The following is a 27390-nucleotide window of genomic DNA, read 5'->3' on the forward strand; positions in this document are numbered from 1 at the left end:
AACGCCTGATCCAATAATACCACTTGATTTATTACCTGGATTTGGCTGCTGGTAGCAGGTTGCACAGCACAGGTCTTCAAATATTGTGGGGGCGTTCAACAAGACATTGCTCATACTAAATGGAATCTTTCAGAAGAAATCGGTCCAACGTGTGTGTGTGTGTGTGTGTGTGTGTGTGTGTGTGTGTGTGGTTGTGTCTGTGTTCAACTCTTAAAATCTCTTTTTGTGTGTTCTCTTGCAGAGTCGAGAGGATTCACAGACAGCATGACACACACATCTATGTCATCTGACGGAGAGATCTTCCATTCTGATGTCACAGGAAGTCCCGCCTCCTGCCAGAGGATGTTCGGATCACTGCACTCGATCTCCACCCCCAGTCCCTTGGTCAATGCGGACAGGTAGCATCTGTCAGTCAGTAAAAATAACAGCCAATGGGGATGCAGAGAAGATGCAGAGTCTTGATTATTGGATTATTGGAAAATTGGATGTTAAATTGTTTTCATTTATTCCACTATTAGATTGTGAAATTTTAACTTATAGTTCATTAACTCTTGGCAGCAAATAAATAAATAAATAAATTATATATTCTAATACAGGAATACCCCCCCCCCCCCCCCCCAAAAAAAAAGCTGATTCATGCTAAGGTCTGAATGCGATGTGAGTGCGAGTCGTCGGGGAAGACATTAGGGGGGACAAGCGTGCTTACTGTACGTAGTGTGAGTATGCCCTCAGTAGAAATATCAATTTAAAGCCTATATATATGCATACATTCAGGGCTGGACTGGACTGGGACAAAAAAATCGGCCCTGGCATTTTGGGACAGAGCGGAACAAAGATAGTATATAGTCAATCTAATGAACTTAAACAATTAAAAAATGCAACAAATATTTGTTTGGACCCAAACTACAAAACTATATGTAAAAAATTAGTATTAGTTTTGCTTAAGTTGCACACTAGTTTGGTCATGTATAAATATCATTATAACCATATTGTATAAATATTATTGTAACTATAAGCCTACATTATGCTGATGATCAAAAACACAATGTCATGATATCTCATGCGATTGTATTCTGACCGAGTGCATCTCAAAATACATGACTGACACCCCTCATAGAGCTTGAGAAGCAGACATTCTTTATAATTTGTCAAATAAAGACATGCAGGTTATGGAAACAGCATTATAGGAGGAAGTTGCTGCGGGCCTTGGTGCAGACGAAAAGTTTATAAAAAAAGTTTATTTATATGGACAGTAGGGCTGTGCAATTAATCGAAAATCCGATTTCGATTTTGGCTTTTAACGATTATGAAAAACCATTAATCGAGATAAACGATTATTCCATCACGTACCGCCCCCTTTCCAGTTGTACACGTGTGAAAACTCTTTGCCTCTGCAAAGCTCAGTTCCACGTGAAAATGACTAAAAGCATGTGCTGTAATGTAACTTTGTGTGTGCTGTAATGTAAATGTGTGTGCGCCGCGCTTAGCCTCGGACAGGTAGAGTGTGTGTGTGTTTGCGCGCACGCCGCGCTTAGCCTCGGACAGCAGAGCGCACACACACATCTAACGAGATCTTAATGAGAGCGCTTTAATGGTCAAATACATGCACATTTGTGTCAGAGCGCGGTGTTTAGTGATTATTCATATTAACCCTCATCAGGGCCGGCGCGTCCATAGAGGCGAACTAGGCGGCCGCCTAGGGCAGCAGTATAAAGAGGGCGGCATCCACGACACCTCCCTTACCACCCGCGCCCTCAGTTATGTCCGCGACACCTCACTTACCACCCGCGTCCTCAAATATATTCGCGCATAGACGACAGAATAGAGAGGGCGGCGTCAGCGACACCTCCATCAGCACCCGTGTGTCCTCAGTTATATCCGCGCACAGGGTGGCAGAATAGAGAGCGCAGTGTCCGCGACACCCCCCTCCCTCAGCACCCGCGCATCCTCAGTTATATCTGCGCATAGTGCGCTGGAAAAGAGGTCCGCGGCACCTCACTTCATTTACATAACTGGTCACTTTCGTTTTCACATTGGGGTTGAGGGCGGCATGATCGTCCTCTGCCTAGAGCGGCAGTTCAGCTTGCTCCGGCCCTGACCCTCATTTGTGTGATAAACAAACAAGTTGAGAATCAAAAGACACGTGAAAGAGAAACCATATCAGAGCTGCACTACTCTTAAAGTGACAGCGTGCGATATTCCTGCTGCTGGAGACAATTAATCAATAATAAAATCAAAAATACAGTGAAGATGCTTAAAGCACAGTTTAAACATAACATATTTAATAACTCATTTCTAATAACTGATTTCTTTTATCTTTGCTATGATGACACGATACATGTTTTTTAAGATATTCAGCTCACAGTGACATTCAAAGGCTTAATTAGGGTAAATAGACAAGTCATTGTATAACAGTAGTTTCTTCTGCAGACAATCAAACATATATATTGCTTAAAGTGGCTAATAATATCGAGCTATTAAAATAGGTTTCAAAATATTCAAACCTGCTTTTATTCTGGCTGAAACAAAACAAATAAGGCTTTCTCCAGAAGAAAAAAATATTATAGGAAATACTGTAAAAAAATCCCTCTGTTAAACATCAATTGGGAAATATGTATATATAAAAATAAATTCACTAAAGGACGAATAATTTTGACTTCAACTGATAATCGTTTTGAATAATCGTGATTACAATTATGACCAAAATAATCGTGATTATGATTTTTCCCATAATCGAGCAGCCCTAATGGACAGATAAGTAACTAGATAGTATAGACTGGAATATATTGATCTGTGCTCCGCTGCGCGCTGCAGACACAAAAGGTAAACGCCTGCTCATCGCTTCTGCTCTTCCTCGCGCGTGGGGTGAAAAACAGGCGTGATTCTCGACTATTTTGACAAATACACACCGACGTTGCGCGCTTACACCGAGCCCAAAGAAACATTTTTCTTTCAGAGTGTCGTAGATCACAGCCTCGTCAATTAATTAGGCAGAAAAACAAGACAGTCTGCTAGGTGTTTCATGGGTCGATCAGATCATAAGATGATGATCAGCCTAACCTAAAAAGTACAACGGCCCAGCGGGAAACTGCCCGGTCTGCCAGATGGCTAGTTTGCCTCTGCATACATGCATACATACATAAATGCACACACATGCTTTATTAACATTATGGGCTCTATTTTGACGGTCCATGCGCAGAGCGCAAAACGCAGGGCGCAAATGCTTTCAGGGCGTGTCAGAACACATTTTAGCTAATTTAAGGACGGGAAAATCCGCTTTGCGCTGTGGCGCATGGTCTAAAAGGGTTGAGTTTATTTTCTTAATGAGTTATAGGTGTGTTTTGAGAATAAACCAATTAGAGTCTCATCTCCCATTCCCTTTAAGACCCAGCTGCGTCGCGCCAAGAGCGCATTCGCTATTTACAGGACGTAAAAGAGCATTTCACTAGCAAACAGTTAACAGCTAACAGTTTTTAACAAAAAACTGTTAAACAGAGCATCTACTGCGTGAGAATGAGAGATAATGGATCTACTTTCACATTCACTCTTGGATAGGGAAACCTTTACGCACAGACATCAATTAGTCTATAAATAAATAATTGTGTTTGTTAAGCTCAAATATTCGTTTCAAAACTATTTCTAAATTCAGTTCTAATTTCCAGCAAACGAATAAATGAACAATAATATATCCTAAAACACATGCTGTGCCCCATAAGGTCTAAAACCTGGCAGGTGGGCAAATCTAAGCTTGTTTTAATAAAACAAATATAAATATGGATATAATAAATAAAACTGCTAATAATAATAACATTATACAAAAGCAAATTGTTATGAATGAACTGAAAAAGCCTCCCGAGATGAAGAAGACATAAAAGCAGTGATTTTTCATATTTATGTAGGCTAGAAAGTAATAGGTTTTGTAATATTTTAATCCTTTATATTTATATTCTATATCTATTCTTATTATATCCTATATATATCCTTAATATTTACATTTTTTCATATGTAAAGATATTTGCCTATTGCTTTCTTGTGCGTATTAAGCAGTGTGTAAGCGAGGTGCAACTCTGCGCCGGAGTTTAGGCCGTGTTTGTTTTGGTCTAATGAAAAATCTATTATAGTTTCTCGAAATAGCAACGCGCCAGCAGTGCGCCTCAGATCGCCTTCCTTTTTAGACCAGAACGCCTATGGACGCACATATGAGCGCTAATGCATTTGCTATTTAAACAGCGTAGCGCAACGCCTCAAAACGACTCTTGCGCCAAGCTGAAACTAGCAAAAGACTATTGCACTGCGCCTTGCGCCACATTGCGCCGGGTGTATGATAGGGCCCCAAAACTTTATTGTTAAAAAAATACTATTATAAACAGAGACAGACGGACAAACAGATTGAAAGAAAGAACTTTTGGTTCAGTTCAGTTTTCCTTTGTTCTCTTTCCTGTCGTCATTTAGCTCATTATCAGTTCCTCTTGTCTGTCATTCAGCTAATCAGTCTGTCTTTTTAGGTTCCTCTGATCCTTTCATTCTTTGTTTGGTCACATTGCTTTACTGATTACGTTATGGTTTTGTGTTTATGTTTGTATATCATTAATATATTAAAATAGTATGTTTCTATTCCCTTCTCCATGTGCTTCTATAATCTCATCTGTGTACCATCTCCAGTTTCAACCGGAATGTTCTTACTACATTTCCAACAGCCACGTAAATTCCTGCATTTCAGTAACTACAGGGCAGCATGTGTGGTCTATTGTGTATCTTGTCTATATTTAACAAAGTGTAAACACACTGGCCGGGTGTGTGTTTGTCTATGAGCAGGATATATTGAATAACCCTGTGCTGTTTTCTCTTGTTTGTACAGCCCCACTCCAGCTCATTCCTGGTTAGAGGGTGGATCCAGTACCCCGTTAAGTCACTACACACCTCAACCCTCCCCACCGCTCACCCTCTCAGCCCCGAACTCCCACAGTTCCCCTCGCAGAGCCCCTCGGAGCCTGTCCTCCGCTCTGGATATGGGAAGTCTGGAGAGCAGCCTGCTGGAGGCAGTGGAGGGCCTGGAGGCTCTGGGTCTGGATGTGGCTCAGCCTCCACTTCTGCCCCTGAAGAGACGCGGGACTGACGGATCAGAGAACATGTTGAGTTTCCCGCTCAGCAGGAGCACTGTCAGCACATCCTACGCCAGTCACAACACCTCACCCTCCAGATCCACACCGAGTCCAGGTTAGCTGAGTGTTTGTCTGCAAGCACACACACACACTGCCGGGTTTACTATGGCAGATAATCTGATATTGTTCTGGTTTGCAGATTTCATGGCCAGTAAACCTGAAAATGTGAAGTTTGTTCAGGATACTTCAAAGTTCTGGTACAAGCCGGATATTTCGAGAGAGCAAGGTAACAATATTACATGCTCAGTACGCTTGGTGTGGCCCATGATGTCATGGTTATTTGATGAAAAATTGTGTCAAAAATGTCATTAAAATGTGTAGTCTTAATGTGCATTTTTAAGCACCCTAGCAACCATTTAAATCTTCCTTGCAGCAATTATATAACAACATTAACATGCCTCAGAACCAGAACACTGCAGAAAAACAGTGCTTGAGCTCTTTTCATTCAGACTGGCAATAGCATCTCTTAAAGTCCATGTGAAATTAAAATTTACAAGGTTTATTTTGCTAGAGCATGGTGTTAATTTTCAGGAGAAGAATTAATCCATGCAAAATAATCCACTGATGATTTTTTTTTTGTTTGTTTTGGTAATCTTCAATTAAAGTCTGATATTTTTAACCCCGCACCTGTTACCATTAGTTTGCTAAAAGGGAAATGATGTGCAAAAGGACAGAGCCAGCCCTACTCAATATGACTTACTAATACTCAATCTGAGTATGAATCAGCATACTGAAATAAGTCTCAGCAACTTGTTTTACGCAGATTTTATCCAACAAACTGGATTGTCAGACACTGGTAACCATACAACTGCATGAATAAGTCATATCTAGGGCTATTTTTGCTAATTCTGCAGAGAATTTTGTAAAAAATCTGCGAATTTACGCAGAATTTTAGGAGTATCGTAACTAAAAATGTAATATATGAAAAAATAACATTTTTAACTTTTATTTAATGTTTACAATGCAAAACCAATTAGATCCACTTATTAAGTAAACAATGCAAGTTCCATATAATACATCTACTAAAAGACAGAAAATATTAATTTATAAACTGTATTGTAAATAACTCCTATAAACATTTAAATATTTTAATATAAATAATTTAAAACTGAATAAATATAAATGTTCACACATTTACACAAGTAAATATATATACTCAATGATGAGCTTAAAATCTGTGGAAATCTGTGGATTTCTGCACACGCTGATTGCGTGTGGGCCTAGTCATATCTCAGGAGCAGATCATTGTTGAGGCATGAGGGTGAGGCATTTTCTTTACATAAGTATAAATTTCAAAAGAACAGATTTTATTTGAAATAAAAATATTTATTATTATCTTTGCAAATGTTACTTTTAAGTAATTTGATATGTCCATTTTCAAGAAAAGTTTTTTTTTTTTCAAATACTAGGGATGTAACGGTATCAGAATTTCACGGTACGGTAATACCTCGGTATGAATGTCACGGTACGGTATTCATTGAATCATTTACAGGAAAAAACAAAACTTATGAAAATACTCCAAAAAAGTGCCAAAAGTGTCAATGACATACAAATTAGCCATCTATCTGTAAGCTTTGAAACAGGAACTTCAATTTTAATAACAAAAAATTATTAAACCATGTAAAAAAATTAAGTTTCAATTTATTAGTGTTGAAAACTCATCCCATTCAACATTTAATCACTCACTCACTTAGACAGAGATGGGTTTAAAGGAAAATTATCATATAAATATAATCTGGTAAAAGCTGGTATCTCTGGGTATTTACAATGTCCCCTGCAACAGAAAAAACCCTCTCATTTGGGACTGAGGTTTCTGGGACAAGAGAGATATGACTTGGTCCAGGTTGACAGCAGTGGGTAACGTTGTGCATTGTCTTTCCACCACTTGAGAAGACAAACCATGAGTGAGATAGAGATCTCATGTCTGCATCAATCTGAACAGTGTGCTGTGTTTCTGCAGTCCCCATGACTGATTATTAGTCCTATTCCCCAACTTGCAGGCACGTGCACACACAGTGCTCAACCTGTGCAGTGCACATGCCCTTTTTAGTCTTGGATAGAAAGTTCCCTTCCAAAATGATCAAAAGTGCCCCCGCGACACGACATACCCTCCGTCCCCGCTTTACAGTAAGTTACGCGCGCGACAACACAGCTGATAAGATCTCGCGCGACAACCCCACTATTCACTACGTGCGCGACAACACAGCTGATAAGAACTCGCGCGACAACACCACTATTCACTACGTGCGCGACAACACAGCTGATAAGAACTCACGCGACAACACCACTATTCAGTACGCGCGCAGCGACAACACCCGCTTTAGGGTTTTCCAGCTCTTTTTGATCCCCGCTTCTAGCAGCACACTCCATTTCCGCATTACTGGATCTGTAGCGACAACAGACCGCAAGGGATTATGGCCAAGCTTGGGCTGATGGGAATTGTAGTTTCCAGTACCTCCCGTTCGCTTCATTCGCCTGAGCAAATTTTCTCAGAAGACCTATAGTTTTACCGAGTCATGCGACTACGGTAATATCGAAAAAAAATAATATTGCGGTATGACGGTATTTACAATACCGTTACATCCCTATCAAATACATATCCAAGAGTCTTCAACTTAGGTCAAGAACAGCATGTTTTTGAAATATGTGCGGTGTGTGTGTGTGTGTGTGTGTGTATATATATATATATATATATATATATATATATATATATATATATATATATATATATATATATACATTTATATATATGTGTGTGTGTGTGTTTATATATGTATGTGTATGGACAGACAGACAGACAGACAGACAGACAGACAGACAGACAGAGATAGATAGATAGATAGATAGATAGATAGATAGATAGATAGATAGATAGATAGATAGATAGATAGATAGATAGATAGATAGATAGATAGATAGATAGATAGATAGATAGATAGATAGATAGATAGATAGATAAATCTCATTTTGTTTTATACTTTTTGTGTGTCCTTGCTGTAAAAAAAAGTTTTCTTTTCTTTAAACAACATTATTATTGACAAAAAATGTTTGAATGATTGGTATGGGTCAAATTCCCTAAGTGTTTGTATTTGTCCCAACATTTTTGAATTCAATAAAAGTACAGAAAATTACTTCTTTCTCTCTCAGCCACTTTTTTTATTGATAGTTTTTTTAGCCAGCCATAGAGCAGTTCAGCGGTCATATTAAGCAATTAAAATTCCTTCTAAATTCCTTTTAGAAAATCAGTTTGGTCAGATGGTTCATTCACGTTATATTAATCAGCTTAAAAATTGTTCTTTTGACTCCATTCCAGTGCTGCATTACATAAAAACTTTTGTAAGAAAATCCCAGATCATGTAGAGTTTTTGAAAATTTAATAAAATAATAATACTTTTGTAAAACAAAATATTATTTAGTAAAGTGCTGCTTGTCACTGTATGTTTTGTAAAAGAAATTGTAAATTGTTATCTTAATATGGATCTCAAAGCAGCTTCCATCACCATTGTTGCCAAGTTTGCAGATTTCCAATGGAATTGGACTACTTTTACAATGTAATACATTTCGAACAAAATTTGGCCCACAGCAATATACATAATATGATTGGGCTACAGCAAACAGGTGACTGTTGTTATGCAGACCTGGCAACCCTGTCCAACACATATATTTTTTGTGTATTTAAAGTGACAACCTAATGCATCAGTGCTGTTTATTTTATATTCTCGTAGCTATTTCCGTTCTGAAGGATAAAGAGCCTGGCTCCTTCATCATCAGGGACAGTCACTCATTCAGAGGAGCGTACGGATTGGCCATGAAGGTGGCCACGCCCCCTCCCACTGTTCTACAGACAAGCAGGAAAGGTATGAAAATCCTGCTCATGAATTCCTTAAGGCAACTCAAGCTGAACGATGACTCACTGAATGGGCAAACTGTTGATTTCTTTATGCTGATTGACTGATTCTAAAATGTGCAGTTATTTTTAGATTAACGCTCAGCTGATGTAGTTCCAGGCAATACAGTGGCATATCACTATGCCGAATGGTTTCATTAATTTCAAAGCCTACAACTTTCAGAAAAATTTTATCAAAACAAAATAATATTACAATGTTACTACACACAGGAGTAGATTGAGGACATAAAACTGACAAATGTCATAAAAAACAGAATCTAAATAACATCTTTAGGTGTGATGATCATTGTATAACAGCATAATGAACAGCAGGCTGTTGAATTATTGGAAAGTAATGTAAAGTGGTCACACTAGGACCATTGTCAAAAATCCTTGCATATAACTTGCCCATAAACTGTTTGAAATTTATGAAATTAAACAAATACCTGGTGTAAAAAAAAAAAAAAAAAAAAAAAAAAAAAAATATATATATATATATATATGTGTGTGTATATATGTATGTATGTATATATATATATATAAAAAAAAAAATATATATATATATATATACATATATAAATATATACATATATACACATATATATATATATATATATATATATATATATATATATATATATATATATATATATATATATATATGTGTATATATGTATATATGTATGTATATATATATATATATATATATATGTATATATGTATGTATATATATATATATATATATATATATATATATATATATATATATATATATATATATATATATACATATATAAATATATACATAATACACACACATATACATACATATATATATATATATATATATATATATATATATATATATATATATATATATATATATATATATTAAAGTACTTTTTCTGGTTTAAGCATTGTGTGTGAGTATAAAACAGGTAAATAGGAATTTTCCATTACATCTAAGGCCCATGTTTTATATTTGAATGTTTGTAATCAGATCAATGTAAATATATGTTAAAGGGCCACGAAACTCCCCTGTTTCAGCAGGGTGTTTTCACACTTCTAGTTTGAAAAAAGTCAGGAAAGTGGGCGTATCCAGCTCTGTTTAGTGGGGATTGTCGGAGGAGGGAAAGAGCATAAAATTTGCATAAAAATGGGAGTTTTGGTTTGGGCACATGCTGATCAGTGACTGTGTTTACATGGACATCAGTAATCTCATTATTTGACAAATTATTAAATGGTGGACTTTAATTGCAGTTTGGTACTTTCATTCAGGAATTTCATTCATGCCCCTCGTGACATGAGGTATTTGATTCGAGGAACTGCTGTAAGCGTGTATTTTTAATGCAATGTTTGATACTGCATGGCAAATGAGAGGATAAAACCCTCTGAATTTCTCTGTAACTTAGATGCACTAGGAAGGTAGCGTTAGAAAGCCGTGTCTGTTATTCCTGTCACAAAATGCAGTGAAAATCCCCCACGATGGTGATAGTTTGATTGCGATGTTTACATGTTTACACTCGGAGAGCAGCATTTACAGCGGATCTTTCAATCTATAATATTGTAGTGATATTAACGTACGGTAAACTTTAGTAACTTAGAAATAATTTTGACTAAGGTCTGTCTTTAAACACTGAAAGAGTACTGCTGATGATACGAACTAACTTTGCCTAATAAATAAATGAATAAACAAACAAAGACCACTGATCGCTTACTTAACAAATCTGTAGAACGGACAATCAACACCAACTGGAGCCGCGTCTTTTTTAAAAGGAGACAAGCAGCAAATCAGAATTTCACCATTTCCAGATACGAAAAGTTCTCGGGTCCTTAGACACGATGTTTTGTCGCGTGTCACATGCATTGATCCACATGTTAGTCCAGCTGCGCTCTCATAGCGGGAAAATAAAAACGAAAACCTTCGTTGCAGCAAACTACAAACACAACACTGACGACCCGTGTCTCCAAACAATTCTTCTTCTCTTACTTGTTTTGGCAACACAACATGGCGTCTCTCTGCCGTCTGAACATTGTATAGGTAAAAACAGTCTTGGAAGATATGCATGCATATTAATGAAGTTGCACCTCATACACAATAGAGCGCGCTGATTGGTTTGAGCCAAGTCTTTCTCATGAATGAATGCAGCAGACTCAGATACGTCATGAAGTACTCTCAGGTACAGACAGCCAGTCTACACACTGGAAAACACAAAAGGATCTAATCAGCGTGACGGAGCTTCAAAAATTTGTTTCAAACTGGATGAGCGAATTTGCTTGAAATAACACAAAAACAACCTGTTTTCAGTTTTTCGTGGAATATATGTGTCCTAATAGTGTTTATAGCAGCGTGAGACACATATATATGACTGTCAACAGCTCAAAAAATTTGTTTAGGTGTTTCGTGAACCTTTAATACCTGGTAGGAAAACGGCCTGTATGTACTATACAGAGCAACCATGGGGAAATATTTAACGGACATTAGGACCTTGGAAAGCAGGACATCCCAACACTATTGTGTGAGGAACAGCTGAATGAGTGTGAGCACAGCTGGAGCGTTCATATCCAGAGCCCCTCCGTAAACACGGCATGTCTCTTAATCAGAGGAAGGAAGGGAGGCACACACAAACACAAATGCAACACACACACAAAGATGCAACACACACGGTCCGTCCCCATCCGATTCACAACTCTTTATAGGATTTCACAGGTTATGCTGTTACTTTATCAGTTTTTTCTGTGTCACGGGGAGTTCATTTTTTCATTATCTCTAGAGATAAGAGCTCATTGTACTTCATAAACACTTATATTGTTATTGGTCTATTGTTAACATCAAATATGCCTGTTTGGCGTTCAGAAACCTGGCCTGCTTTGCCAGGATGAGGGTTTAAAAAGGAAGTAGGATGCTTACTATTGTTCCTAAACACCAGAAGAACTGATGATTAGGGTAAAATGTAGGAAGTCTTTCTGAAACATTCATGATTAAAAAACAAGACAAGACCTCTGGTTATTTCTAAACTATTATTAACAGATGGTAGGGCAGAGAAACATATTTAGAGTTCCATTAAAAACAGAGAACAGTTTCTCTTTTTTAATAAATATTTTAACAATCTAGATATAAATTCCACTGCATAGTACGGAACCCCGGAAGGAACGAAGTGGAGGAGAAAAAAATTGGCTGGGTGAAAAAAAATGGCTGAAAAAAAAATGGATGGGAGGAAAATATATATTTCAAAGTTTTTGCGTTCTCTCGCAAAGTTTTGCGTTCCCTCGCAAAGATGTTTTGCGTTTTCTCGCCAAACTGTTTCTCCACAAACACTTCCTGTTCACTTCACTCATGTAAACCCTCCCGTTTTTGCCGAAATTCTCCCGTATTTTACCATTCTATCCCACGTTCTTTACATTAAATCTGTGCGTCGATCGTCGCCTTTCATATGCTACCTCTGAACCAGTGAATGCATGTATAAGCGCTGACTGACAGACGCGCTCCGTACAATAAACTGATCCCAGATCAGCGTCTGTACGCACCATTTAAAAGGGCACTTCTGTTATCAAACAAGGGAGCGGCAATGAATCTCATGTTTTGTTTAGTTTGATAACAGAGGTGTCTCTGTAAGAATGCACAGATCTTTAATGAAAGCAGTCCATTACTTTAGAAACTGTTTGTGCTATAAAAAACACAAAAACAACCTATTTTCAGTTTTTCGTGGAATATATGTGTCCTAATAGTGTTTATAGCAGCGTGAGACACATATATATGAGATAACGCAAAACATCTTTGCTAGGGAACGCAAAACATCTTTGCGAGGGAACGCAAAACTTTGCGAGAGAACGCAAAACATCTTTGCGAGGGAACGCAAAACTTTGCGAGATAACGCAAAACATCTTTGCGAGAGAACGCAAAACATCTTTGCGAGGGAACGCAAAACAACTTTGCGAGAGAACGCAAAACATCTTTGCGAGGAAACGCAAAACTTTGCGAGAGAACGCAAAACATCTTTGCGAGGGAACGCAAAACTTTGCGAGATAACGCAAAACATCTTTGCGAGAGAACGCAAAACATCTTTGCGAGGGAATGCAAAACAACTTTGCGAGAGAACGCAAAACATCTTTGCGAGATAACGCAAAACATCTTTGCGAGATAACGCAAAACATCTTTGCGAGTTAACGCAAAACTTTGCGAGAGAACGCAAAACATCTTTGCGAGGGAACGCAAAACATCTTTGCGAGAAAACGCAAAAACTTAGAAATATATATTTTCCTCCCACCCATTTTTTTCTTTCACCCATTATTTTTTTTTCACCCAGCCAATTTTTTTCTCCTCCACTACGTCCCTTCCGGGGTTCCATAGCATAGCAACTAGAGAGGATGCAAAATGATTTTAACTTAACATAAGCAGGGTTTTAGGAAAAAAATAGTCATTTAAAAAAAAATTCAGAGGAGAAAACAATTTTTAAAACAAATATTAAAAACTACAGTATAGAGCCATGAAGTCATTTTGCTGACTATTGTAGTCTCTAGTTTGTAGAGATTATTTGGAAATCTGAGCACAGTTGAAGAAAACATTAATATATTTTCTAAAACTATAGAAGCAACTAGTAAAAAAGAAAAAGTGTTGGAATAGTTTTCATTCAAAGTGGGTGTTTCCAAATTTGGACACCATCTCTTCATTCTATTTATGTGGCAATTGCTTTGATAATTAAAAGTTATTTTTACATACAAAGTCATTTCCTTTGTGTTCACAGTGGGCGATCTGTCCAATGAGCTCGTGAGGCATTTCCTGATCGAGTGCACACCGAAAGGAGTGCGGTTAAAAGGCTGTCCTAATGAACCCTATTTTGGTAAGTGACTGTTATTGTCTGTATGCATTTTCATGAGGATGAAAGTCAAATCCGCTTTATTTGAATGGTCCACATCGTCCTCTAGTGGCTGTGATCAGGAACATCATGCTCGTTTGTTTCCCTTCTGAGAGATTTTGTATTAGTTACTGAAATGAATAGTTTTATTCAGCAAAGATGTAATGAGTTGATTAAAAGTCACTGAAAAGACATTTAGGATGACACTTCTATTCTATTTCTAAACAAAAGCTATTCTCTCGAAATTAGTTTTCAAGATTTTTTTTTAATTCGCCTTCACCAACAGTACAGTTTCAACAGTTATTATAATGATAAAATATGTGTTTAGCAAATGCTCGCATTATAATGATTTCTGATGGATCGTGTGATATTAAATACTAAAGTAAAGATCCTGGAAATTCAGCCTTTTCATCACAGAAATACAACTACATTTAAATAGAAAAATTACTTAATTCTGTACAATTATATAGAAATGTAATTTTTTTTTCCTGTATTAATGATACTAATGATACATATACATGGGTGAACATGGGAAACTTCTTTCAAAACCATTAAACGTCTTACTGTATTTAAACTTTTGATCAGTCATTTAAATCTTTTTGAATTGCCAAATTCCAACAACCATGTTTTGCTGTTGTTTGGAAAATATTGTTGGCACTTTTAACAGACCTATCGTGTTTCCTGCCTGCACAGGAAGTCTGACAGCATTGGTGTGTCAGCATTCAATCACACCTTTGGCTTTACCCTGCAGACTCATCATCCCAAGCAGAGGTATGTAATGATATCACTGCATGCGTTTGTGTCTGCTTGTGTGTTTCCTGCTTCTAGTTAAAGGCATGTTGTTTTTGTAATCTCAGATAATATCATAATTGTTGTTTGAACAATATCTACACTGAAATTAATTATGAATTAATTAATTAATTATGAAATTAAGTCTTGAGATAAAAAGCATTCACTGCATGATGAAGAATCCAGGTTTACTGACCATAGAATTCAAGTTCTGCAAACAGAAATATCCTCATGTTACTTAAATAATATTTTATATTCTTAAAGATATGGATATTCTTAAGATATATGAGATATAGTTAATTTTGTCATACAATAATTATATTTTCCTATATATTTTACACAAAGATTCAGTTATCAAGAGGTTAATATTGTCTATTTTGTCAGTTTGCCATTGAAAATAGTTTCAAACAAGGTCAAAGCAGAACATTTGTGTATTTATTTATTAGCAAAACGTCAGATTTGTTTTTGAACAAATAGTTTAAGAAAATGATTTGATGATTCATTCATAAAAACAGCCACTTGCTTTTTCAATGAAATTGTATGTTTTTAATGAATCATGAAAATTATAGATTCAACGAATCACTTATTAAAGGATGAATTCACCCAAAATGAAAACTCTGTTATTAATTTCTCACCCTCATGACTTTATAACCCCTTGAGACCTTCGTTTATGTTCAGATCACACATTAAAATATTTTAGATGAAATCAGGGAGCTCTCTCGTCCTCCATCATCATCATCATCATCATCACTATCATCAGTTCAGAAAAGGAAACAAGAACATTGTCAAATTATTTCATGCTCAAATGTATTCACATGATGATTAAAGAAAACTTTTTGAGGCAAACTAAACCAGTAAAAGCACCTTTGTTTGCTTACGTATTCTGCATCACTTCAGGGTGTTCATTTACTACAGACAATATGATGCTTGCGTTTTGCCACCCTGATCCCATGAGGAAATATAACTATTGCACATTTTGTCAGTTTAGTGACTAATTCGTATGAATTAATGCTAATTCAATAGTTCAAAAATTACCTGACTTGATGCAGGAGAGCGGATATAGGCAAGCAAAGTTGCTTTTTCTTTTGTTTGCTTCACAGAAGTGTTCTCTTCATATGATTACAATTGAACCACTAAAGTCACATGGAATGTTTTGAAAATGTTTTTTCTGAACTTTAAAGTCTTAGGACCATTGCTCAGTGGAGGATGAGGGAGCTCTCTGATTTAATCTAAAATATGCTAATTTGTGTACCAAAGATGAACGAAGGTCTTAGGGGTTTGGAATGACATGAAGGTGAGTAATTGATAACAACTTTATATTTGGGGTGAACTAAGTCATTAAGACAGGGCGCGCGGATAAATCGCGCTATTCGCGCGTAAATATTCGCGTGAACATTGAGGTTACTCACTTCATTCGCGCGTCAAACCCCGCTTCATTCGCGCGTTAAACCCCGCTTCATTCGCGTGTCAAATTCACTTCAGAACAGACGCAAATTCGCTTGATGGGCAGAGCTTCTGTCTGCCCCGTGACTCTAGCTTCATAGCTAAAGGGCTAACATGGATTTTAGGAAGAAAATAACAGTGTTTATGTGCTTTATGAAGGATGATAAACAGCGTTGATACGTTTAGACCCGTGTCTGAGTCCACTACATCCTTTCAGAGGTGCATCCAGCTTTTTAAGCTCATAGACTCCTAGAAACTGAACCTGGCTGATGGAGGTTTTCAGCGGTGGTTCTGACTGAGCCCAGCCCAGTTTGATGAACTTCTTGTCGGTGTCTGCTGGGGGATTTTCCCTAAGACACCGACAACAGGCGATACATCACAATCACGCCCCCACAAGAGCAAGCTCCTGATTGGTTAACGCGGCGCGAATGTCCGCTGAAGTTCAGATTTTCGAACGCGAGTGATTCGTGCGAAATGCGCATTAAGCTCGTCAAACGCGCAAAACGCTCAATTCGCGCTGCGCCATTCGCACGTATCGCACCGCAGGATGTCTATTCGTGCGTTTGCATTGACTTAACATGTAAATCACTCGCGCTTGACGCGTGTGCCGCGTCTGGTGTGAACGCAGCATTACAGACCTTAACCAGCCAAGATTTAAGGAAACTCTTATTTTTTTAGTATATCAGTAATACCGAAACAAAGCAAAAAAGTTAAGTGTGCGCTTGTTAAGTGTGACGTCATGCATAAGAGCTTCTGTGTCCAATCGCTCTATCAATTAAAATGGGGAGACTCAACAAATGGTAACTATAAACATTTACACAGTGGTGTAATACTTTGAACACTCATGATCGCATAATATATATATCCATGTCTAATATCTGATGGCCAGTAAGTTATAATATAATTGTTATAATAAATGTGTCTGTGATGCAGCAAGTCCAAAGACGCTTGTGTACACCAATATTGTATCTAAAACTCACTTTAATGTGAGATATGACTAAAAAGTGGTCATAAATGAATATTTTCCCAATTCCAAAGAAATGAGAAGCAGCTTGGACCAGGACACAGTTCTCTATACGTCACCATTAACAAAGGGATAGATCAAATAGAGACTCAGTGATCCTGTACTAACTGAAGTCTTTCTTTTCAGACCCTCTCGAGGAGTTCAACGAGTCTCCAACACAGACGTCCACAAACTCTGCTGCAGAGCTACTGAAGCAGGGAGCAGGTACCTGAAAATCGGTGTTGAACTTTGCTAATGGACAGGAGTGATCCATGTGTTAACGTATCCATGTGTGTGTGTGGTGTCCAGCATGTAACGTGTGGTTCCTGGGCAGTGTGGATCTGGAGTCTCTGACAGGAGTTCAAGGGGTTCAGAAGGCCACCACGGTCACCTTCAATAAGGATCCTCCACCAACATCCACAGTCGTCCACTTTAAAGTGTCTGCACAGGGAATCACCCTCACAGACAACCAGCGGAAGTGAGTCTCTCTTCTTGTAGTTTAGCTTTTATATTTTATACAAAGTACTAACGTATTGTCAAGTATATACAGTTTTTTGTTTGTTTTTATGAAGTATTAAAATATGGTCAGGTATATACAGTTTGTTTGTTTGTTTTTCAGGATTACTTAGTGATATAATAGTATAAAAAAAGTAAAAAAAAGTAGTTTAACCTTTTGTAAACTCTTTAAAATCACTTTTGATCAATGAAGGCTGCATTTACACTGCATGGTTCAAGTGACTCATTTAAAAGTGACCCCTTTTTTTCTCCCGTGTGGCACAGATCAGATATGGCTTATGTACGTGTAAGCAGAAAAAAAATCACATGATTTCTGATTTACTCAAATTAGATTCAGGCTTCGTTCATATGTGGAAATTTATCCGGTATGAATCAGATCTGTGTTTTCATGTCTGCAGTTTAAGCAGGTAGGTCGGGTTTTTACCTGTCAATGCGAGTCGCTCATCATTAAAAACTAGCGAATGACGTCAGGTCTGTACCGTCAGGAACCGACTTTAGCAGAGTCCCAAACCTTAAATCTCAAACACGAGGACTAAAAAAGCCTTTTTATTGTCATGTAGCACAAGTGTTTACGCATGTTACCGAGAGCGAGAGCGCAATATCCGCCACGTAACCAATATAAAGTAATATAAAACTATTGCATATATAAATGGGCGAAGCAGTGGCGCAGTAGGTAGTGCTGTCGCCTCACAGCAAGAAGGTCGCTGGTTCGAGCCTCAGCTCAGTTGGTGTTTCGTGTGGAGTTTGCATGTTCTCCCTGCGTTCGCGTGGGTTTCCTCCGGGTGCTCCAGTTTCCCCCACAGTCCAAAGACACAGGTACAGGTGAATTGGGTAGGCTAAATTGTCCGTAGTGTTTGAGTGTGTGTGAATGTGTGTGTGGATGTTTCCCAGAGATGGGTTGCAGCTGGAAGGGCATCCGCTGCGTAAAAACTTGCTGGATAAGTTGGCGGTTCATTCCGCTGTGGCGACCTCAGATTATTAAGGGGACTAAGCCGACAGGAAAATGAATGAATGAATAAATGCATATATAAATCATGCCATGGACATTACATTAAGATGCCTACTGGTTTAAAAAGGGCTAGATTAAAAAAAGATGGGCAAATGAGAACTTTTCTGTCATAAAATATAGTAAAATAACTTGTACTTAGAATTTAAATAAAACCTTGCGAATAGATTGAAAGGAGTGTTCTTTTATTATCAGCTGTCAGTCAGCGGCTGCTCTTTTTTTCCTGCTCAATGCACCTTTGCCGTGTGCCCTGTAAATCAGATACAAGTCACTTTTAAAAGATGATGTAAGCCGGTCGTCAAACAAATCTGATACAGTCACAAAATCCCAATTGACCATCAAGATCTGCAGTGTAAATGCAGCCTAAATGGTTTCTTGTCAAATTACAATAATAATAAATGATAAAAAAATGTAATCTGTTTATATTTCTATTCATATATGTATTTATTTATTTATTTATTTTTTACAATGCATTGTTTCCAGATTGTTCTTTAGGAGACACTATGCAGTCTCTACAGTGATATTCTGTGCCCTGGACCCTCAAGACAGGAAGTACGTAACACACACACACACACACACACGCACACACAAATAAATACAGATACCATTGTCTAGACTCTTTTTATTCGCTACAGTTATATAAATTAAAACAAAAATCTTTTGTAAAAAAGAAAAAAAAACGATAATAATAAAATAAAAACAATTGCAGTTTTAACTCTTTACACAGTTTAAATTAAATAGTTAAAAAAAAAAGACATTTCCTCATTATTTACTCACACTTGACTAAGTGACTCAAAACAAGATATTTTGAAGAATGTTGTGGAAAAAACATGGACATCCATAGTAGGAACAAAAAATACTAAGGGAGTCCATGGCTGTTTTTCCCAACATTCCTCAAAACATCTTGTATGTCAGAAGAAAAAAAAAGTAGAGGATGAATAAACAATGTCAGAATTTTCGTTTTTTGGCTGAACTTTCCTTTTAATTATTTTGTGTGTGTTTATGGGATGTTCTGACTTCCTGACCATTTTTATCCCCAGATGGAAGCGAGACGGCTGCACTGCTGCAAAGTAAGCCTTCCTCCATCACCTTCTGAATAAACATGCACCCTTTGCACATATGTACATTTATTTATGATTTTACGTGTGTGTGTGTGTGTGTGTGTGTGTGTGTGTGTGTGTGTGTGTGTGTAACAGGATCTTTGGTTTCATCGCGAGGAAAAGTGGAAGCAGCACAGAGAATGTGTGTCACCTGTTTGCCGAACACGACCCCGAACAGCCCGCCAGCGCCATCGTCAACTTTGTCTCCAAAGTTATGATTGGCTCTCAGAAGAACAAGTAAACCAATGATGTCGAAGAGCAAAACGTATTTAAAGTATTCTACATGCTACTACTTTGACATTGTTATGGATGAAGCTTCATTGATTCTCCTTGGAGTTTTTTGGACGAGATACACAGGGATTGAGATCATGAACAGATTTTGTTGGTGGGTCTTTTTTTATTTAAACTTTTTAACAAGACCCAGAATATCATTTCACTTTTTCCTGTCTGAAAAGGCGTTCAGTTTGAAATTTGAAATGTGGGTTACTGTTGCGTTAACAGGACTCATCCAGTCGGGGGCGCCACATTTCTTTGTGGCTCAATCTGGCACTGACATAAACAGCCCGCTCAAAGCAAAGTGAAGGGACTATGGAGGAATACAGCTCACTGTTATGTTATTTTACCCGCCACAAAGACTTCCTTTGCAGTATTTCAAGGTTCCTTGGTTTCATTGGAAAGAATAAACTGAGGTTTAGCTACATTAATTTCTGCGTTTTGTCTGGGCACATACATCTACAAAACCAAAGAGCATTTCGCATATCAATTTACGATGTTTTTGATTATAAATATCAAGATGTGTATTCAATATTAAGTAATACTTAGCGTTTTTATAGCTCAAAACATTCAGTATGTCGTTTATCTGTGTGTTTGTTTGTAAGCGCTGAGCTAACATTTCCAGTCCGTGATAAGTGTTCTCCTTAAAAAGCATATTTGCTTTGACTTTGTTTATATATTTGGAAATATTTATCATGTAACTTATATTCTGTGTATACTTATCCCTTACTCGTCTATGCAGGACGAGTGTTAAAACGTCTTACGTGATAAATTACCTAATTTGAGAAGGAAAAACATGTCATTACTCATGTTTTTTTTTTTTGTTTTTTTTTTACCGAGCAAACGTTTCAAAGCTTGATCAAAGAGGATTCTAGGTTAAAAGTTTCACTTTGAATTCATCACATAAGTGCACAAGTGCCATTACTTCTCTTACTTTAGGAAGCAAGAACTGTTTTCATTCCGTATGCTTGTCTCGTACTGCCTAATTCTTTGGTTTATTTGTAAATTAATGTTTTATGGATTGTATACATGTGCACAATACAATAAAGTAATTGTGTGGTACTAATTTGAGGCCGTATTTGTCATTTACTCACTGAAAGCATGTCTGTCACAAGCTTCTGTCAACATGCTAGCTGGTTCACTGCACCTTCACTTGTTTTCTTTACTTATTATGGCTTCAGTGTGACAGTTTTAAGACGGCTGTGGTATTAAGTGTTGTTTTATATAGGTGTATGTGAGGGCGGCATGGTGGCTCAGTGGTTAGCACTGTCGCCTCACAGCAAGAAGGTCGCAGGTTCAAGTTTAGGCTGGGCTAATTGGCAGTTCAAAGACATGCACTATAGTTGAATTGAATAAACTAAATTGTCCATAGTGTATGTGTGAATGAGTGTGAATGGGTGTTTCCCTAATAATGGGTTGCAGCTGGAAGGGCATCCGCTGCGTAAAACTCATGCTGAAATAGTTGGAGGTTCATTCCACTGTGGCGAACTCTGAAATAGAGACTAAGCTCAAGGAAAATGCATGAATGAATGTGTATGAATGTTAATATAGGGTCAACTTTGCCTTGAATCGATACAACTTGATGCTGTGTACACCTATTCAAAGCTAATTTTAGCACATAGTTTTTTTAAAGTGTGAAGAGTTTCAAAAAACGTTTGTAAAGTTTAAAGAGTATTAGTGATCTGGTTATTATGTGTAATAATGTGCTGCAGTTTTGTCATTCTCTGCTTTAAATGTTGAAGCTCGTGAAATTAGCTAGATTCTGATTGGCTGTGAACAAGTTTTATTTTTCATTAGCTGGAATAAAGAAGTTGTGTAAAGAAGTGTTCAGATGGTAGGGTCAGAATTTGGCATCAACAACATAAAAGCATGTATTAACATGTATTAGCCTTGTATTAACAGTTTAGGCTGCTACTGGTGGTGTAATGATGTGATTGATATTTTTTTTGGCACACTTGTTTTGAGCATTGAGCATCACATGTATTGTAGCTGACCATGTCAATCCCTTTTATGACCACGGTGTACCCATCTTCTGATGGCTACTTCCAGCAGGTTATCGTGCCATAAAGTGTGAATCATTGAACATGACAATGAGTTCACTGTACTCAAATGGCCTCCACAGTCACCAGATTTTAATCCAATAGAGCACCTTTGGCATGTGGTGGAATGGGAGGTTCGCATCATAGATGTGCAGCCAACAAATCAGCAGCAACTGCGTGATCTTATCATGTCAATATGGACCAAACTCTCTGAGGAATATTTCCAGTACCTTGTTGAATCTATGCCACGAAGGATTAAGGCAGTCCTGAAGGCAAAAGGCGGTCCAACCTGGTAACTAGTAAGGTGTACCTAATAAAGTGGCCGGTGAATGTATGTTGTCATGTCTGCTGGTGGAAGTTCTTGTATGGCATGGTCCATAGTGGATAAAGAAAGCTTGTCACCATACTGTTTGTGTATTTCCAGAACTGTATGTGTAACTTGCCCTACTTCAAGCAGGATTCAAACTGGTATCTTCTGCGTAGGAGGAGTGCTCACTAACAGACTGCTACAGCCTCTATATTCAGTCTTCTGAGGTCAGAGAAGCGTTTACTTGCAGCTCCACTTGTTACACTAACCACACTAACCCTTACTCGCATCTTGTGATGAGTAACTAGTGTTGAGGCCAGTAGAACGAAGTTTACTTGCACATCTTGTACTAGTTAGTCTTCTCTCCAAACCTCACTCGCACCTGGGTCACGGCACCAGTTTAGCATATCTTGTTCTCCTTGCACTTTTGTAAACCCCCAGGATAAGTAACTGGTGCTGAGGCCAGTAGAATAAAGTTTACTTGCACGTCTAGTACTAGTTAGTCTTCTCGCTAAACCTCACTCGCATCTGGGTCACGGCACCAGTTTAACATCCGTCGTTCTTCTTGCACTGAGTTCTGTAAACCCCCAGGATGAGTAACTGGTGCTGAGGCCAGTAGAATAAAGTTTACTTGCACGTCTAGTACTAGTTAGTCTTCTCGCTAAACCTCACTCGCATCCGGGTCACGGCACCAGTTTAACATCCCTTGTTCTACTTGCACTGAGTTTCTGTAAATGCCTAGGATGAGTAACTAGTGCTAAGGCCAGTAGAATGAAGTTTACTTGCACATCTCGTACTAGTTAGACTTCTCCCTAAACCTCAGTCGCATCTGGGTCAGGGCACCAGTTTAACATCCCTTGTTCTACTTCCACTGAGTTCTGTAAACCCCTAGGATGAGTAACTGGTGCTGAGGCAAGTAGAATGAAGTTTACTTGCACGTCTTGTACTAGTTAGTCTTCTCGCTAAATCTCACTCGCATCCGGGTCACGGCACCAGTTTAACATCCCTTGCTCTACTTGCACTGAGTTTCTGTAAATGCCTAGGATGAGTAACTAGTGCTAAGGCCAGTAGAATGAAGTTTACTTGCACATCTCATACTAGTTAGTCTTCTCCCTAATCCTCAGTCACATCCGGGTCACGGCACCAGTTAACACCTCTTGCTCTACTTGCACTTCTGTAAACCTCTTGTAAAAGAATCACCAATCTCGATCCTGGAGGGCCAGTGTTCCTGCAGGGTTTATCTAAAACTTGCCTCAACAAACCTGCCTGGGTGTTTCAAGTATACATAGTAAGACCTTGATTAGCTTGTTCAGGTGTGGTTGATTAGGGTTGGAGCTAAAAACTGCAGGACAACGGCCCGCCAGGAACAAGATTGGTGACCCCTGCTCTAGTATAAATAACTAGTGCTGAGGCCAGTAGAATGAAGTATATTACATCTCGTACTAGTTAGTCTTCCCCCTAAACCTCACTCGCATCCGGGTCACGGCACCAGTTTAACACCTCTTGTTCTACTTGCACTGAGTTTCTGTAAACCCCAAGTATGAGTAACTAGTGTTGAGGCCAGTAGATTGAATTTTACATCTCATACTTATTAGTTTTCCCCCTAAACTTCTCTCTCATCCGGGCCACGGTGCCAATATAACACTTTCATTTCTAAACGAACCACCAAAATGGTATTCAAATAATGTCTCAGGATGTGGGTGCACTAACAAGACAACTGCCCCATGTGTCAGTCACAATTGCATCTCATGAGGTCAGGAAAGTGAAGTGTACACGCACAGCTCCTGCTAGCTGATTTCTGGTACACTCGGTCCTCTAAACTTCAGTCTCATCCGGGTCACGGCAACAACATGAGCACTCCAGTTACATTGTTACAAGCACTACTAAGAGAGGGATTTACACCTTGTCTCTGGCATGCTAGACCAGCATGCTGAGAAGGACACTAAATGCCATAGCTCCATGCGTCAATTGCTAATCTCTTGAGGCCAGGGGAGTGAGGTTTGCTTGCGCTGCTTTTATTAGTTGACCTTGGTTACACTCACCCTTCTAAAACTTACTACCATCCAGATCATGGCACTACTATATCTCTTGTGGTTCGATATGCCCTGCTCTTAGCGGATCTTTGGCATGGGAGGAAGACACTAAGGGTGCTTTCACAACTGTGAATCGATTAATTTGTTCTGAATGCGGGATTCAAATTGTTACATTGTTGCTCTTTGTTTTTGGTGCGGTCCGCTTTTACGCTGCAGTTTCCAAACGGACCGAAAGAGCTAAAACAAGTCATGTGTGAGTAAACTCTCCTCACATTGGTCAGAGTTTCACGATTTATTTTGCAGAGTCCCGCTCAGCTGTCATGGGTTCTTATGACAATGAGCAATAAGACAATAGCTGTTTCTCAATATGCGTTCTTCAGCGATCTTGCGTCCTCGTGTTCTTGTGCAACGTCATCGTCAGCTGCCTAAGTTCAGTTCCAATACTCAAGACTGCAAGTACGGAGGACGCGTAAACTTCCCGGGTGTGATCTTGATATCGAGGATGCAGACTTGAGCACTGAACTCGCTCTGGAAGTCCCAGAAGTCATTGCGACTGGAGGTGGAAAGCGCAGCATTTAATTTAGATTTATTATTAAAGTTCAGAGATATCACTTATTTACCTCAGGAGTTTCCCTAAATGAAACACTGAAAGTAAACGTTAACATGAATATCTTAATAAAGGAATAAATTGTTAACTGAAATTCGTATTAAAATGTGTTTTATTTATATTGTGCAGAGTATATTTATGTTTTTATGCAGAGTATATATTTTGAAGAGGGGGGAAACAATAAATCGTTGTATGAGTGCTGTAATGTTAAAATAATTTCCATTTAAAACGCGTGAAGGTCACGTGACCATCAGGAAGAACGCAGCATCCCATTTCTCAAAGGACGCATTCTCTGCCCTCGTGGTCTCCTGAGTTCGTTCTTCCGAGGACACCTGGCAAGACCGCTCTCCACAAGAACGCAAGTCCGTTCTCTGCGTTCTTGGAATTGAGAAACAGCCACTATAAGCGATGTGAAGGCCAGGGAGGTGACTGATGTGAAGACCGGAGGGTTTGGTGGTGTTTGACAGGGTGCGCGCAACGTGTCTGAAGAGCAAGGATGCAGTGGAGAGGGGTGAGAAGGGTGCACAATGTTTTCGAGGACCGGGAGGGAGACTCCCGGAACTTCCGGTAGACTCGGGATGTCTGGAATGACCTCCAGCCCTGCTCATAATCCTCTCTTCATATAGCTGTATACCAATTACACATCCATAAAACACTTATATAGATGGGCTCGGATCGTATCGCTTTCGCACTACAATCGATCCGCTCCAGAGTTCGTTTCAATCAAGCCGAGACCACCACATTCCGGCGATCTCTGAACCATTGTTTTGGCGCAGATCCGAAAGCAATTGCTGAATTCACATATGCCAAACGAACAGCTCTAACCAGGCAAATGAGACCGGTTCCGAAACAAAAGTGTAGGTGTGAAAGCACCCTAACAAGAACACTAAATACCACAACATGTAGCTTCATTTGCCTCTTGAGACCAGGGGAGTCAGGTTCACCCACCTAACTACAAACATCTAATCTCTATTACATTCACCCCTTAAACTTTACTACCATCGGGGTCACGGCACCAATGTAACCTCTTCAGTTATCCAAGCATGATCCAAACTGCATATATAACATGTTTAGCCAGCATGCTAAGAAAGACTAAAGGTCATAGCCCAATGTGTCATTTGCTAAGACACCTTTTGAGGCCCAGGGAGTGAGGATTAGTTGCATGGCTCTTTCTAGCTTGACTCCATTACACTTACACACTAAATTTAAATTTACCAGTGTAAACCCTCACCTAATTCAGCCCATAGAATGAGTGTTGAGCGCCTATGAAAGAGAGCACTCTGATTCTATGAAAGAGAACCCATTTATTCATTCATTTTCCTTTGGCTTAGTCCCTTGTTTATCAGCGGTCGCCAGCGCGGAATGAACCGACAACTATTCCGGCATTTGTTTTACACAAACCAGTACTGAGAAACACCCATACACTACGGCCAATTTACTTCATCCTATTCCCGTATACTGTAAAGTTTCACGCGTCCTCTGTTCTTGGCGTCTAGAGTATTGGCAGCTGATGATGACGAGAACACGAAGGCACAAGACCGCTGAAGAACGCATATTGAGACACAGCCAAAGTGATTTTTTTGGAGTGAAAGGACAGCAATACACTTTTTTAAATGTCACCTGATTGATTTTAAAGGTCCAGTGAAGTGCTTTGAAATGAGCTTTTTTATTCATGTTTGACAACTGAAGCAGAAAAAGAGGGCGGGACATATATTAGCCACTCCTCCTTTAAAAAACAGCCAACAGCGTTCAGTTTTTTTCACAGCTCTGCAAGTGAGAGTGGTTGAGGTCAAGCGCATCCAATGAAAAGCAAACGATAAGCATATTGAAGGAGGGCGGGTTGTGTCAGATACTACAGAGCATTTGATTGGTCAAGATTTGATGAGAAACTGAAGTATGAGGTGAAGAAAAATGCTGATCAATTTAGGTAGAAGTGACAAATTGAAAGCTTTGGATGTATGTGTGTGTGTGTGTGTATATATATATATATATATATATATATATATATATATATATATATATATATATATATATATATATATATATATATATGTATGTATATATATATATATATATATATATATATATATATATATATATATGTATGTATGTATATATATATATATACATATATATTTATATATATATATTTATATATATATATATATATATATTTATATATATATATATATATATATATATATATATATATATATATATATATATATATATATATATATATATATATATATATATATATTATGTTTATCTCTTTTAAATGTGTATTTTGTCTCTGTTTTGGAGCACACAAGCTTTAGGATATAATTAAAGCTAGCATACTGATACTGACAACTTCAATCCCTGCCACAG

General features: G+C 38.2%; 2 protein-coding genes across 15 annotated transcripts in view; one reads left to right on the top strand and one right to left on the bottom strand.

Moving 5' to 3' along the window:
* Nucleotides 1–27390, bottom strand: part of dsc2l (desmocollin 2 like) — a 1349056-nt gene that overhangs the window by 681222 nt on the left and 640444 nt on the right. The window lies entirely within an intron of this gene.
* The window catches only part of tns3.2 (tensin 3, tandem duplicate 2), an 817627-nt gene that overhangs the window by 97330 nt on the left and 692907 nt on the right, over nt 1–27390 (top strand). For 12 of the 13 annotated variants that reach the window (NM_001443983.1, XM_087297829.1, XM_087297826.1 and 9 more), the window contains 11 exon segments: nt 242–398; nt 4859–5217; nt 5302–5388; nt 8888–9019; nt 13794–13889; nt 14598–14675; nt 17287–17364; nt 17449–17617; nt 19145–19213; nt 19702–19731; nt 19858–21100. In NM_001443983.1, the coding sequence (NP_001430912.1) occupies nt 242–398; nt 4859–5217; nt 5302–5388; nt 8888–9019; nt 13794–13889; nt 14598–14675; nt 17287–17364; nt 17449–17617; nt 19145–19213; nt 19702–19731; nt 19858–20002 (1400 nt within the window). In that variant the 3' untranslated portion in view covers nt 20003–21100. 13 annotated transcript variants of the gene reach the window in all.

This window comes from Danio rerio, chromosome 20 (genome assembly GCF_052040795.2).
Source record: "Danio rerio strain M-AB ecotype USA chromosome 20, GRCz13ab, whole genome shotgun sequence".
Classification (NCBI taxonomy): Eukaryota; Metazoa; Chordata; class Actinopteri; order Cypriniformes; family Danionidae; genus Danio; species Danio rerio.